This window comes from Glandiceps talaboti, chromosome 12 (genome assembly GCF_964340395.1).
Source record: "Glandiceps talaboti chromosome 12, keGlaTala1.1, whole genome shotgun sequence".
Lineage (NCBI taxonomy): Eukaryota > Metazoa > Hemichordata > Enteropneusta > Spengelidae > Glandiceps > Glandiceps talaboti.
The window spans coordinates 13,617,752-13,633,613 of record NC_135560.1 but is presented as its reverse complement, the minus strand read 5'-3'; the positions used below and the strand labels follow the sequence as shown (position 1 = coordinate 13,633,613).

Here is a 15,862-nt window from a genome sequence, read left to right as displayed (position 1 = left end):
ACATGAACAGATCTCGCTCAAGAACTAATCAGGTCTAGCCGTTACCCCAAACATTATATGTACTAAATTTCATTATAATTAAGCCAGCCGTCTTTAAGAAAATGATGACACAGATAGACACACAGACACACAGACAGACACACACACACACACACACACACACACACACACACACACAGACGGACATCTGACAGACACACAGACAGACATCCCCCTTTTAATACCTCCCGTACACTTACGGGAGGTAAAAATCACAATTGCATTTTACCTTCGCCTTTAATTTAACAAAATGCAGTATCCCGTTAATGCACTTGTTTTCTCTCCACTGTACAAAGTTGCAATATCATACGCTAAACTTTAACCTAAGTTATAATTAAGTACAATCTGTTTAGCTATTAAAATGTTGTAGACAAGTAATGGGATAGTGTCAATAAACATCACATTGAACATTAAAGTCTGAAAATGTTTAAGTACCAAGAACTGTCTTCATTGTCCTTCTTGTCTCTTGTATAACATAAACTATGATCTTTGCATATTATACATTATATTGCAGTGTGAACAGTCTGTGATGATGCGGTTCTGAAAGATAAGTTATTTATTTACAAGCCCAAACATCTTTTAACGACAAGATGTTATCAAGAATACATGTTTAACTAATTAAAAAAATGACCATGGGTAGACTAAACAGACAGGGCAGGAATACCTAAGTATATGTATGTTTGACATTTAAACTCCTGCTATACATTGGTGAAATAGGTAACACGGTCCAACAATTAGAAGTGAAATGTCTATGAACACATCTGTACAAGGTTCCATTTTTTCTTTGATATATATTACATATCACGTGACTAAAGTTTTCTTAGGTGGGATTACCTATAGTGTTTTGGGTATTCATTCCTTGTAGAGGATTCTTCTGAATCAATGGTCATTATTTGTGTGACTAGGAGAGAGGTTGATTGTCGCTGAGAATTTAAACGCACATCTCCGATTTCCCATGAATATACTCTTATATTGTACTGAAAGACCAATTCTGTGAGAGATAAAGAAATGTTTCACACCAAGGGTATTTATTCTGAGTGACACGTCCGTCAGAAATGTTTAAACATACATATAAGTCAGACAGTTACCTAAGAATTGAACACAAGTTAGCACTTAATAGTAAACAAAACCTCTTCCTGAAAATGACTTGAAATATTGTATCCAATTAAAAGATATGTACTACCAGTGCTAGAAAGAAGTAAGAGTTTCTGAAAGCAAGAGTTACATGTGTAAGTTTGTGAAATAAGACGTTTTGTTTAATGAATATTGACATTCGAAAGACTACACTGACCGTGACTTGCAACACAATGCCAGTGCATTGCTGTACTCTTTTCCAACTTTCAACCGTTGCTACGGATCAACAGCGTCCATAGCTTACTCATTTACAGTTCATTTTGCAGGCCAGGCAACTCATATTATTAGTTTGCTTGGTAACATGATAAGTTGTAGGCATTATCACATGACGGTATTAAATGTTGCCCCTATACATTAGATAGGTTCCTATGTACTCTGCTATATTTTATTAACGCTGTTAAATTCATAAATCTCCCATGCACATTTTCGTTTTCCCTGCCTGTTATTCTTTGCCAGTGTGTCATCATTGTTTTTGCGTTTTTTATGGATTTTGTTGTCATTTTTATGGATTTTCGTCAAACGCGTTTATTTCTAATATGACTCTTGCGGTCTCTGTCTACTTCTGTACATGCACCATCTGCCGTCTTTGTGTTTGACTTTGAAAAGACAAATTGAAACTTAAAATTGTCCATGAATCTCTGTTTTCCTTAAGCATAATCCTTGTCCCTCATCTTGATAGTGAATTTGGTCTTCTTTCATTTAAATTTCCGACAATATTTCTATTTCCGATCGTTCCTGTGTCAAATCTTGCTAACAGTTATCTTTGTTATTAGACACTTTTACAATTGGTATTTTTCGATTTTTTTTAAATCCATAAGACAACTCTACTACGATCAACTAAATCCGTGTTTGTAACTCAATAAATTACTGGAAAAATTTGTAAAAACTTAAGTTTGTTATTGTATGAACAATAACATTTGCAATTTCTTGAGTTGCAAATAAGGATTTCATATAATATGTTGTTTCACACAACGTTATTTCAAGTATAAAAAAAACACATAGTTATTTTATGAATTGATAATCCATAATGAATACCCATTTGCCATCCGTATGGCCACTTTAAATTCTTGTGTACATCTTACTTTTCCGATCGTTTTTTTTTTTTGCATTTGCCTGTACCATATTTTGTTTCAATCTTAGCCTGTCAAAACATTTCGCCACAATTTGTATCTGATCTCTGATCCTGCAAACGACTCTCCGAATCATACGTCTAGACATTTTATTTGGAAATAGATGTGTTTGCAATGTGGTGTTAATGGTGTTATTCTTGCAAGCTTCTGTTGGTTTCTGTAATTACTCTTGCCAATCGCAATATCAAGTGCCTAAATGTTATAACTAACGAATTCAATGTTCATGACACACCTTAGTAATGAAATCAAATTGTTGCCTGTGCCTTGCTTTCAAGATTAGCCATTTTACCATTTCCTAATGAAATACGACTTAGTTCCGCTACTCTTTTAATTCCGCCCAGGACGTTAGTTATGTGTAGCGTAGATACATAATGTAAAATCGGTTGCTAGCCTTACACATACACACAGCTTGCCTCGAACTATGACATTTACGAGTAGCGGCAAGGCGCTTTTATCAACACAGGCATGAAGCTAAACAGATGATAGATTGCTTTTAGAATTTCATAAAATAAAGTCGTCGGTAGAAAAGAGGAAATGGGGAAGTTAAAGACCAAGAGACTTCGGAATTGTTTCCTTTTAAAACCACAGGCAATGCAAAAAAAGTCAGGAAGGGGAAATGGAGAACCGAACTTACGTCGTGAGAGATTAAATTAGTTCAACTTCTGCCTTCTCATCATAGCATAATAATGTTACTGGAACTTTGAATAGGTCTAGTATTTTACAAAGTCAACCAGCGATCCAAGTTGTGTTAATACAATCAGAGCTACCATTTTGTACACATTTTGTATTTGGATGTGTTTTATCCAATTCCATATGATTTCAATGAGATGTTACTAGTTTGCTTTCACTGTATAATGAACAGACAAGTCGTTTTATACTTTAGTTTGCACTGCACTAAATAACGAATAATAGTGGAAATAAAATCCGACTTTGCATCCTGATTTCAATGCGCGTACAGGGTCACATTACATTACATTTTATATGTCACTCCTTCTGTTTTATTTCTTCCTGCGATTTCCTAAGTGTGCATTGGTACTCCCTCGTTTCCGACCGTCTCGTAAAAGGGGTCACTTCGAAATGTGAGAAGGCCACACTCTAGATTTTTTATGGTTATAATATGATTTTGAATCTCATTGGATCAAATATCAATTACAAAAATTGGAATGACTGTAGCATCGTCACTACCATTATTATTTTCGCTTATTTCTCCTTTCCTTCAACGCAAACCGACTTGAAAAACAATCCAGGTGCTTTCCAGTTGATACTGGCGTCATAGAAAATGGAAACGCCTATAAATTCCAAATTTTCAATACTATTACCATGGTAACCATGTGTTATGTGTACTACTACGTCGGTGAGAGAGGCCTGTTGGTGTAAAGATACAACAGAGATCATGCAAAATGATTGAAATTGAAGCACGATGCTTTTATTGTTGACAAGAGCGCATATTATTGCCTTTATAATGGTGATACTAGTATTAAAAGGAATATTGCTTCCATTTTGTAATTGTCTACTTCGATCGCGAGGTAAAGAGACTTTTTTTGTAATTGAAACAATTTTCACAAAATATTTCGTAAGGGAGATGTAATCTGCTACTGCTAAAAGCATTTAGCCCTGGAAAGATAATATCCCTATCTAATTTTCTCTTTCAACATAAACGTATTTCAATCATTTGATAAAGAAAACGAAATAGGATATTCTTGAAAATTGCACGAAAGAATTGCATATCGCAGATAATTTTTCGAAAAATGGAACATTCGATACAGATAACAATCGATCTAGGTATGGTTTTACATAACGTTTTTTTAGATATGAAAACAAACTGGGGAAACTGAGATTCTAAGACCGTGGCTTCTCATCTACTTGTGTTATTAATATTGCCGAATGAGGTATTTGTGTCGGCATTTGTGGTATAAATGTTCTTCATTTGCGATTTTTCAACCGGCTTGACTTTCTCTTCTGCGCGATTGCTTACATGTAGAGTCACGGGAGACTGGTTAGATGATGTTCTTTGTTGGGTTTTCCGCCCCATTACTACTCTTGTCACTGAGAACAAGCTACGCACATGTTTCTGCATCTTATTTTTTATTTGCAGTCAGCTTATTTTACCACCGTTCTTTTCTCCATTCTGTTCTTTTAGTAATACCGCTGTTTCTTTGAAACTTGAAAGTCTGGGTGATTTTCGACCTAGTATTATCTGATGACATTTCAGAGAATAGCTAAATTCGGCGGGGCGTATGGTGATAAGGTGACCTATCAAAGCGATCCAAAGTGAATAAAATACAACTTAAGAAGTGTAAATATTAAATGTGAGCATTTTCTTGTGGGAGGGGCACTAAACAGGTATTAATCTCGTATATTTCATCTCAGTATCCAGAAGTACGTCATTGGTAAAGGTTTCTAATATTCAACTTGACATTTAACATAGATTGACATTTAACATAGATGGGGACTGTTTCATTTAACTTAAACCAAATCGGTCAAGTTGGCGGTAATTTCATGGGAAAATAATCCGAATGAATCCAGAATAACTGATATGGTAACAGCTACCTCTTCATTACACGTGTTTCATATTGACCTGTTCGTCGACGTTGTTCGGTCATCGATTACATGTAAATGCAGTAACTCGGCAATGTAATAGAACTACAAGGCAGAGTCCGTGCCACGCTGGTACTGAACGGAATTAGCTTCGGTTGATTTGAGACTTCATTAAAGAAGTGACACGGGGTATGGCTTAGTAGCTTACATTAACGAAAAGTCTTTTTGTAGCATTGACTAGTTAGCAGCGGGCTTGCTTACGAACACACGATATGAAAGCACGACTACAAAACAGCCCCTAGGTATTCACTTCCAGTCATCATTATTCGCCCGCCATTGATCTATATAAAACTAGACTGAACTCTTTACAGATGATATATTACACAAGCTTTTAGTTTGTTATTTCTGCAGATATACACTATATCTCTATTCAGTAAGGCTTCTAAATTACAGACATTTTGAAATATGAAATATTGACGATACTTTTACCACGTTAACGTGGTATTGAATGATGCCTTTCGTGTACTGAGTTTAAAGTTGCGAAAAGGGGTAGATAATTAAATCAATGCACGGTGAGATTCGGTGGATAAGCGGGTACTTCCAGCTTTGGCTGCTATAGCAACCAATTACTGAAAGATAGAAACGCTTCAAATAACGCCGAACAATCAGCTTGTTCTATGTTTAACTAGCAAAAGTTTCGCTGGTTGCAAATGTGATTTGTCTCTAGTGTAACATTTCATCCAATGCTCGTGCAATCTTGTAAACAACATTTAATGTCATTTAATTGTAAAGCGCTTTGAGAACAGAGTGGGAAAGCCCTATATAAAATTTACGTCAGTAAATTCGACTCTTCGTAAATTGTAAAAAAAAAACTGTCATGCGGTTTTCAATTTCTTCCAGTGGAGCATAGTAACTATGGTCACTTTGTTTTCCTTTGATTTTCCGCAAATGGCCATGGTTTAATATTTTGGAGTAGCCTTGAAGCATATAGCACACATGCAAACGTATAGGTAAAAGCTACCCTATACATATTTCATTATCATTCACCGGTAATCTGAAAAATATGCGTAATACTGCCTAGAACGCATGTTTTTAATTAACCTTCGCCAGAATCAGACGATTGGCGTATATGTGAACTAACTATTTTCTCTTAAATATGAATAGCTATGAATACTCAGACAAGTAGTTGTTACCAATACTTCAAATAAACTTACCAAAACATCACATACGTATATATAATACAGGGACGTATACTCATTATATATATATATATATATATATATATATATATATATATATATATATATATATATACTCATTTTATATATATATATATATATATATATATATATATATATATATATATATATATATATATATATATATATATATATATATATAAACTCAGTATATGTAAAATGTCTATGCTGGAGTAAACAGTGCTCAATACATAATATATATGTAGAGTGGTTCCAAATTCAAAGTTCAACAATTCCATTTCACATGATATGGTGCCACAGTGGAAGTTGGTCAATACATATATATTTTGATGTCGGCAGTTTGATATTAATTAATGTCAGAATTAATATCAAAAGTGCCGACATCAAATTAGATATGTATTGAGCAACTTCCATTGTTACACCCATATCAGGAATTTTTGAATTTTGAACTTCATATAATTATACCGTTAGTCGTCTGATGATCGCCAACAACGTGAAACACTGTGTAACGGCTCATCAAACCCATCAAACACGTATATAATATAAGAAAGTACTCATCAATTTTCCTCAGTTCGCATGATTATTAACAGTGTTAGTGGTTAGCACAAGTACATGTTTCCTTTATCTTGTAAAAATTACTAATATAGTTTTAATCTGAAATTCACTGTGCCTTTTCTATATTTAGAACATTTTGATTTATAAACATGAATAATTGATATAGCTTGGTTGTCTGTCATTCGTTTTGATTATGCTAGCTTAAAGCTCCACAACTCACAATAAGCACATCATATATTGATAAGGGAATACGTTTTCTCTTCAAGATATTTTCCTCTGTTCCAGGCCATAAACATGAAACAAATATGATGTGTCCATCAAAGTTCCACACTTATATGTGGAAATAAAAACTCATGTATTCCTGATATCAGTGAATATTTGTGAAAGGTGCTGTTGGACTACAGAATGTGATGTTGTGTGAGAAAACATAAAAATTCAATGGTAGTTATTACATTTCCATGTCTTTTTGTAGTCATATGCAATAACGTGCCATTTGTTTATTTTTGGTGGTATAGTATTCATTGAAGGGAAGAACACGTCTAGATGTCAATGTTTTCGTAAAATTTAGTTTTGTAGCTTTGCCAAACAAGGGTTGTGTCCTGTCTAAATCAACAAACTATATGGCACCTACGACTACGCAATGTATGATACAACCCCTGAAAAAAAAAACAAGTGCGTTTGTTTAAATTTGGTGCTCTTAGTAAGCAAGCATGAGACAAGTTAGACAAGACATAAGAGTGTAAGTAGTGTGGGCAACTTATCAAAGTACAAACATTACATGACTGTTTACTGATACTACACATTATAATGATCACGTCCAGCTGTAACTGCTACATTATAACTTCCTCAGATATATTTTTAAAATCTGATAAGAGCATCGAATGAACCTACAGGCACCCTCTGTTGTCTTTATATCAGTTGTATTGTTGTTTTTGCCCAATTTTGTCTCAGCATGAAGTCTCTCCTGTGCTCGCTTTATTCAAGCAAACACACGTGTGTTTTCGCCGGTTGTAAATATATATCAGTTACGTTATTATAGGCTTTAGTAAAAAACGTTACAATGTATATGAATTCCAAAAGTGTTCAGGAGAACGCCACCTACTCAGAAAACGTGGTTGGATATTCAACGTCTCAGTACTTGAATTACCCCTTGTACAGTTGACTTCAATCTTTCCTATTTCAAAAGAGGCCTCTCACAGTGACTCTTCCAGTTTAGTCATAGACCTTTTCGTGCAGGGTCTATGGTTGAGCATTTCCTGTACTTGTTTGTTTGTGCCATCTTGTTGTTTTTAATCGTAGAAAAGTTTCATATGCTGATGATTAATTTTGCAAAGCCCTTGGCTTTCTTAAGACTTCATTTGAAAGCTAATGCCATAAAAGACAGTAACCTGGGCCGATCAGTGTCCTTGTACTTATTGAAGTTCATATTAATCCCTCCATTTTTTTCGTATATGGTTTATTGTGTGGAATGAAAATACACCATTCAATCTGAGGAATATAGCTAAAAGGCCAGGAAACAATCCACCAATAGCATCTATAGCTATAAAATGGGGTTGTGTAGTATTGCGCATGTGTTTTAGTACATTATCTTTCACCTTGTGGTAGCGGAGATGTACGTGACTTCCATCTTTTGGCCTATTAGCATTAATTTGTTGGCAATAGCTTTAATCTGTCTCTTGACTTGGGATGTCTTCGATGAAAGAGTACACCTTCTGTCATCGCAGATAAGGCTGACCCTATTTTTTTCTGTTTGTCATTACCCAACCGACCCAAATGTTCAGCTCTGACATCAAATTTAAATTTTTTTTCTATTTTCGCTCACCCTTCGTATTTTGTAGAACAGCGCCCTTGCTGGCAAAAATTAAAAAAGTGTCTGGACTGTCGACGTCATCTACCGTCATGGTGGCGGCGACGACACTTGTTAACGAACGGAGCATTCTCGCCGACCCCACTTGAATAACTTTTCTCATACGTAAACAGTTATAGTGATAAAAGTTAGTGATGGTGTAGTTATTCATAAAGAATATTATTTGGTAGATATACATTTTGAAGTGTCCGTGTATTGAAAAGAAGAAAAGACATCCTCTGTTTCGTGAACAAGTGTCGTCGCCGCTGCCATGACCACTGCAGATGATGTCGACAGTCCAGAACACTTGCCTATTCTTGCGAGAGGGCGCTGTTCCGCAAAATATCTAGGGCGGGCGAAAATTAACATGACATTCACAACCATTAGCGGTCCAAGTGCAACAAACCCGCGGGCTTGCCTGGCGAAAACGGGTGTCATAAAAGTTGTTTGCATCTCTAAAGCTGTTTGTAGCGTTACTTATAATAGCCTAATAAATTGATAACAACTGATATAAGACGGAGATAAGGTTTGCCTCAATTGCAGTCCATGCAGACAGCCGAATAGAGGTTTTACAGCTGTTTACTTGTGTTATGTAAGAGCCCATCATCACATGTGTAAATATTGGTACTCTTTGATAACAAGTCCACTTGCTTGGCTAATGGATTGTCCCAGTAATGACATACACTATTTTGATGTCGGAGCTTAAAATTTGGGTCGGTCGATCGGGTAATGAAAACAGAAACAAAGGATCACCCTCATATCAAAACAAACCTTATTATGTATTATTTTCCCCATCATTAATTTCGAATTCAATATTGACTGCTCTGGTTTATGCCCTTAAGTGATTCTAAATTACTCAGAATGTTACACTATTTATATGTTACATTACTTTATATATATGTACTTTTAATTACTAATAGGTAATTGATTTGTAAAATTTAATGACTTAGTAATATCAATATTGTAATCATCTGAAATTAATAGCTGGATTTTATGCAATTGGATACAGACGAATTCAAAGGATACCGACATACTAGAAATTAACTAAGACTCTATTCAATTTCCAATTCTGACAGTTTCTGTTACAATTAATTAGCTTTTCTTGCTTTCACTAACTAAACCCTCAAAGCAAAATTCAATATTAATTACTTATACAATTGAAAGTTAACTAACTTTTCATACAGCTAGTTTGTCTGTTTCATTATTTTCTGGATGTACCAACGTTAAAAGTAATCGAACTGCCATCTACGTCACTGTGTTTGATTCTAACATTTCTCCTATCTTCTCTCTTTTGACGTAGGTATCGGTGCAGGCGACTTGTGCCACACTGACGGCGATGACTGTAGATCGTCATTTTCTGATCGTACATGCTGTACGGTCACGTAACGCCACTATACGTAAGCCAGTGATGGCGATGATGATCAGCATCTTCATATGGATAGGTGGGTACTTGGCTTGCGTATGTGAGTCAAATCGGAACCACGATTGTTCTTTTTACATCACCCACGATTGTTGTATGACGTTTCAGACTTACACAAATGAAAACTACAATGATAGCACGCATGCACTATGACTGAGAGATCTCTAATCATACCTCGTTACCCCATTACTGTATTTAATCTTTGTGTTGTTAGTGTTTAAACAGACGAGTATAAATACTGCGTTTAGAGCAATATACATTATGTATGTATGTATGTATGTATGTATGTATGTATGTATGTATGTATGTATGTATGTGTGTGTGTATGTATGTATGTATGTATGTATGTATGTATGTGTGTATGTATGTATGTATGTATGTGTGTGTGAGTGTGTGTGTGTGTGTGTGTGTGTGTGTGTGTGCGTGCGTACGTGCGTTCATTCATTTATTCACTCCCTCATAGATAATCTCCCAAGATTGCATTTGCAAAATATTCATATGACTGCATTCACTATTAACATAATATATTGTAGATAAATATACAAACTTAAGTTTTTTAACAGGTTAACAGCAATTGGTCTGGACACATTGTACTAAAGCTATTGATGCAAATTAAAATGTTATCGTTACACCAATGAAACTTGTTATATGATATTATAACTATAGGTGTAACTCCTTTTGTCGACTTGGCAATGAAACCAACATGACAGTCCTGTTCCCGGATTCTCTGGCATATTCAAACAGTTCTAATGTAAACATTTTTCTCTTTTTAAATCCCAGGAGCGTTTCTCCTTCATGTACCAGTCGCTATTTACACAATGCTAGTGAATGACGAGGGTGCTTTGTTTTGTAGAAGGGTTTTTCCAAATGTGTTATCGCACAGGATGTACGAAGTCTACGCCTTCATCGTCATGTACCTTCTCCCGCTGGGCATCATCTCCATCTGCTATGGTATGATATTGGAACAAGTGTGGCGGCGCACTTCAAGTGGAACGGAAAGTGCACAGGCCATCGAACGATCAATACGACGAAAGAGAAAAATCACCCGGATGGTGTTAATCGTGGTCATCTTATTTGCCATCTGCTGGGGACCACTACAGATAATGAATCAATGGATGATGCTTGATGGCAGTTATCCCTTCAATTCGGTCCCGGTATATCGTTTCCGTATCTTCTGCCTCTGTTTGGCGTATTCTAATTCATGTGTGAATCCATTCGTCTATGCGTTCGCTACCAACAGTTTTCGCAAGTACTTCAAGAAGTTATTCAAAACCTGTTGGCCTTATGGTAATGGATTTTCACAAACTACTGTAACTAAAAGCACTAGAATATCTGAGAAAATGTCACGAGCCGATGACTCGGTTTCAATGTAACCCACATCAATAGATTATCATCCGAATAGAGGTCACATATGCTAGCCTATAGATATTAATGTTGATAATCATCATGTTATATTTTTCAAATTTCCCGTACAAAAAAAAATATGTAGAATGACAAGGTCAGATTTTCATCATACATATAGCACATACAAGGCTATACAAAGACTTACGTTAATATTAACCATTACTTAATCATAATGAATCAAGGAGGAATTGAATATTTACCCCGTTAAGGGTTTTTATGCGGATAGAGACATTTCCGACAATTATGAAAATGAATGAACGAAAAACATATTTTATTAGGCTATTGAATTTGACTTTTTTTCTCAAACAAGTAAGCATGTTAAAGTTATGTGTACTTGACGTCAAATGTTCGTAATATCCGGGCGTATAGATCCGTCTAGTCTTTACATGGTGGTGATTCCTCCCATATTTTCTGCTATGATATAGGCCGTATTCGAGCACCAAGCTTCACCATCAGGTCACGACCAACACAAACCTCGCTCCACTCAGGTGATGAATAAACTGCAATGCGTCATGGTTGATGGAGCCTTGGTCTGCCCACTGCTTGCTGACTACGTGAGTGACTGAAATATAATATCTTGACTTCATGACGTCATCCAAGATGGCATCATCAAATACGAAATGAACTGATATGTAGGCACATTTTGTAATTTACAAAAACAAATCCTGTAAGGAAACTAAACCCTTCTGATATATAAGGAACAGGTTGATTGTGAAGTCCTGTTATTGTTACCAATGGAATGCGATAACCTTATCCCTTAGGACTGACGGGAATATGTATACTTATCTCCCTTTGGTTATGTGTCAATTTATGTACACTTCTTTTCAATACACGGACACTTCAAAATGTATATCTACCAAATAATATTCTTTATGAATAACTACACCATCACTAACTTTTATCACTATAACTGTTTACGTATGAGAAAGTCGGTGATAGAAAGGGCTAAAAGTAAACAGTTCAAAGTTGAAAGTTTACAAAAGGTCCCATTTAGAGATGTCACTTTCTTTTTTGTTTTATATTTTGAAATGATTCGATTCTTGCAAAGAAGGAAATAGCACCAATGCAGCGTGGTGCAAAACTGAGTATGTTCTGTTGTATATAAATATATTAAAGGAACAGTAATGTAATAGTAAATGTTTTAATTCAAACTTGAGTATCATTTTTGACTTGTGGTCAAAATATGACTACCAGTCGATTTTAGTCGTTTTAAAGACTTTTAGATGCTGGCCTACCGTGACTTCTGTATATATAAGTCGAAGTCGCATTAGGGTTGAGTCGAACTGATACTGTAAATGCGATGATATAAGTGCCTTAAGTGACATACACTGCATATGTCAAATCGGCGTGTAATGAATTTGAATTTGAGATTTCCATCGGCGTGTTTTCAGCATTTTTAGTGAAGCAGGTACATGTATGTTCATGCATTACAAGAATGAAGTTAACCTTATTTAATATTTTATCAATATTATACTCTTTAATTTGTAAACTAATGTGTAGATGTAGTTAATTTTATCTTTGAATGAACCAGATAATTTTAATCTAAACTCCAACCAGTCAAGAAATTAAACATAGTAGATATTATCTATTCATATAGTAATACAGCACAAATAGTATAGATGTATAAACATTTCTAGATCTATGTCTTGAGTATTTTTGCCAATACACAGTTCAAGATAGATTTTTCCGGATCTGCATGACGTAATGACAGTGTTTCGTTTGATTCGTCTCTAAGTGACGTGTGTATATTGTATTTTGTAAATGAAAAGTCAGTTTGATGATGGTCATAATATTGAGCATATTAATGATTGTATTTCCTTACCTTGTAATTGTATTGTAGTGTGTGGCTTTATTAAGGACCCATTCTTTGTGTGACATTTTAAAAGTTCAATGTAAGGCCAGTCTCTAGCGGGTCCTACTTGCGATCGGAGTGAAATATTTTCAAAAGTTGAAAATTAAATCTGGGGAATGGGGATCGAAAATGTTTATTCTTGATATTTGCCGACCTATAAATTATACATCTTTAACTTTTCAAATCGTGCTTTCTGTATAAGAATGCAAACCCTGGTTGAGCACATTTGGAGCAGTCAGATTAAGCATACAGGTTTGAAGCCCCAGCTGCTCCAAGATTTCACTATTTCAACAAAACGTTTCCCTAGCTAGAACAGGTCAATTCAGTCTACATATTAATTGCGTTGGTGACATTGTGCACCACTTGCTTAACGTCTAATATATGTACATAGTCAGAAAAGAGTAGCTATATCGTACAGGAGTTCCTTTCTTCTGAGACTGGAGATTGTGGGTTGGGGAATTCTATCTCTACTCGCATGCATTTGGCGCCAAAAGCCAGCCAATATCATGTTGTGGTCTATCGCGTTCAATCCAGCACTCTCCTATCCGACCATTGAAAAGCACTAGTCCCGGAATAAAGAATTTTGAACAAATTTTTTTAAATGGAATAAAATATGCTGTGAAGCCTCGTTACCCTTTATAGAACCTAGGTAGGGACCAAGTCACCTATATGTCAACAAACTGTAAATCTACGGGATGTCCAAAGAGTTTGATGACTGGATGCACGCTTCAGTACATACAGCAACATAAATAGGTAGAAAAAAACTCTGAAATTTCGATAACATCGATCCCGCTACAGCTACCGAGATTTAAAGGAAACGACGTATTGATTTGTTGTCAAAGGGAAAGATCAAAATGGCGCCATGTGGCTGATACAAATTATGTCACCAAATTACGATATCAGATAAGGCTACTAGAATTTACTTGACAAGTTCTGGAAAAATGAATAAAAACATGTGACCTCGTGATATTTATTATATACGATGTGATATTGCAAATGTGTAACATACACTTGAGGGCGCTGTTCATGATTATGGTTTATATTCGTAGTCGCTATTACATATATGTCCATACCCACTCGGGTCCGAGATATATGAAACGCCAAAAAACACAATTAAGTTATCCTTTATACACCTCAGACACGTGATGATCTGAGTTGTATGAACCACAAACAGACATCCATTGTAGGGTCGTTTAAATAAAACACACTTTTGTCATGTCAGGACATGTTATGTATGTTCATAGACTCACACCTTGGTCTGACTTGGCCGAAAGAACAAAAGAACTGCGAACAAATTCAACCTTCAAACGCGGACCGTTTGGTAAAACAGAATTTTCTACTCCACATAGTTTTATGTACAAATGTAGAAACTTTGTGATGATTAATGGTTTATTTTAGACTATATAGAACGTGTAAGTTGATTCAATTATTAAGATATCAATGAGGCGAAGTTTGCAGTTATCTGCCTTGACTGCTTTTTGTGTTAATAAAAAAAAATTATATCTCTTGATCTGTTAAAATTTTAATTCACTGACAAGAATGTATACCTGTATAGCTGTAATTTGTATGTTAACTGATTGATTGTTATCACATTTATGTATTATTTGACTTGGCGTCATTCGTATCCGTAAAAAGTGAGCTGTTACATTAATGCCTTGCATGATAATTGGCTATTTACGAATCAATAAATGCTGTCTCATTGATGTACTTGTGTGTCTCTTTTTTTCGATCTCTCTCGCGTATCTTGGTTGGAATCATCTTCCAACCGCAAGGGGGCGGACTTCGATATACATTCTCGTCCCATACCGTGAGTAGTGGTGGCACTGACTATTCATTGACAAGTCAATTGCCAGGAGAAAGTTAAAATAGTAGTAAGTGCTTGGACATCGGAATAACTTGACAATTTAACTTTTCCTTGGTAGACGTGGTTTTGGTGAAAATTTAATAATGTCAAAACCTGCATCGATTACACTTATCGCTTAAACTATTTCTCGGCTCGAGTTTACATTTACATACACTTTTCACCAATGAACTGTACATACAACGCTATGTAAAAAAAGGGGGGGGCAAAGAAATTCGGTCAGTAATCAGACTGGGGGTTGTGGCGATATTGCACATTTATACGGGGGAATTAAAGGCCAATACGCTTGCCCATGAACAAAACCTTTTTACTAGAATTAAAATACAAAAATGTATGGATATAATATACACATTTTTCATATTTTAGAAGATCTTTCAAACCGATAGTGTTTAATTTGTTGTTTCGATTTATTGGTTACTAAAATTACATAAACGTATGTGAATTCCTGATAGGAGCTCTACCAGTTGGTAAACATGATTCGGCTTACACGTTTAAGTATGCAGTTACAATAAATTAGTGTTTTCAATATGAAACAAAATAACCACATGGAAATGATAACCTTCAAGATTCGGCCCAATTGTGATTCCTAAAAAGTGTACAGGCAAGTGTAAAAAGAAATCCGAGCAATTAACAGATCTAGATCCAAAGAGACAAAAGTCATCCAGTCGGGTTAAACGAAGACAAACAACTACAGCATTCAGAATTGTTTCGCTTATCACGTGATATTTGCTCAAGCTCATGGCAGAGAAATCGAGAAAGGTGAACAGGCCACTGTCTGTTATAGAAAACACGTAAAGAAAACACGATCTAGGAAACAGGTACATATTATTACGTACAGTATACAACTTTTCATCATTTAAAGT

At 35.4% G+C, this 15,862-nt stretch overlaps 1 protein-coding gene across 1 annotated transcript in view; it reads left to right on the top strand.

Annotated features, from left to right (window-relative positions):
• The window catches only part of LOC144443443 (G-protein coupled receptor 54-like), a 42,265-nt gene extending 27,533 nt beyond the window's left edge, over positions 1-14,732 (top strand). The window contains exons 2-3 of the mRNA XM_078132920.1: positions 9,763-9,904; positions 10,663-14,732. Of these exons, the coding sequence (XP_077989046.1) occupies positions 9,763-9,904; positions 10,663-11,255 (735 nt within the window). The 3' untranslated portion in view covers positions 11,256-14,732. The remainder of the gene's footprint in view (positions 1-9,762; positions 9,905-10,662) is intronic.
• The last annotated feature ends 1,130 nt before the right edge of the window (positions 14,733-15,862 follow it).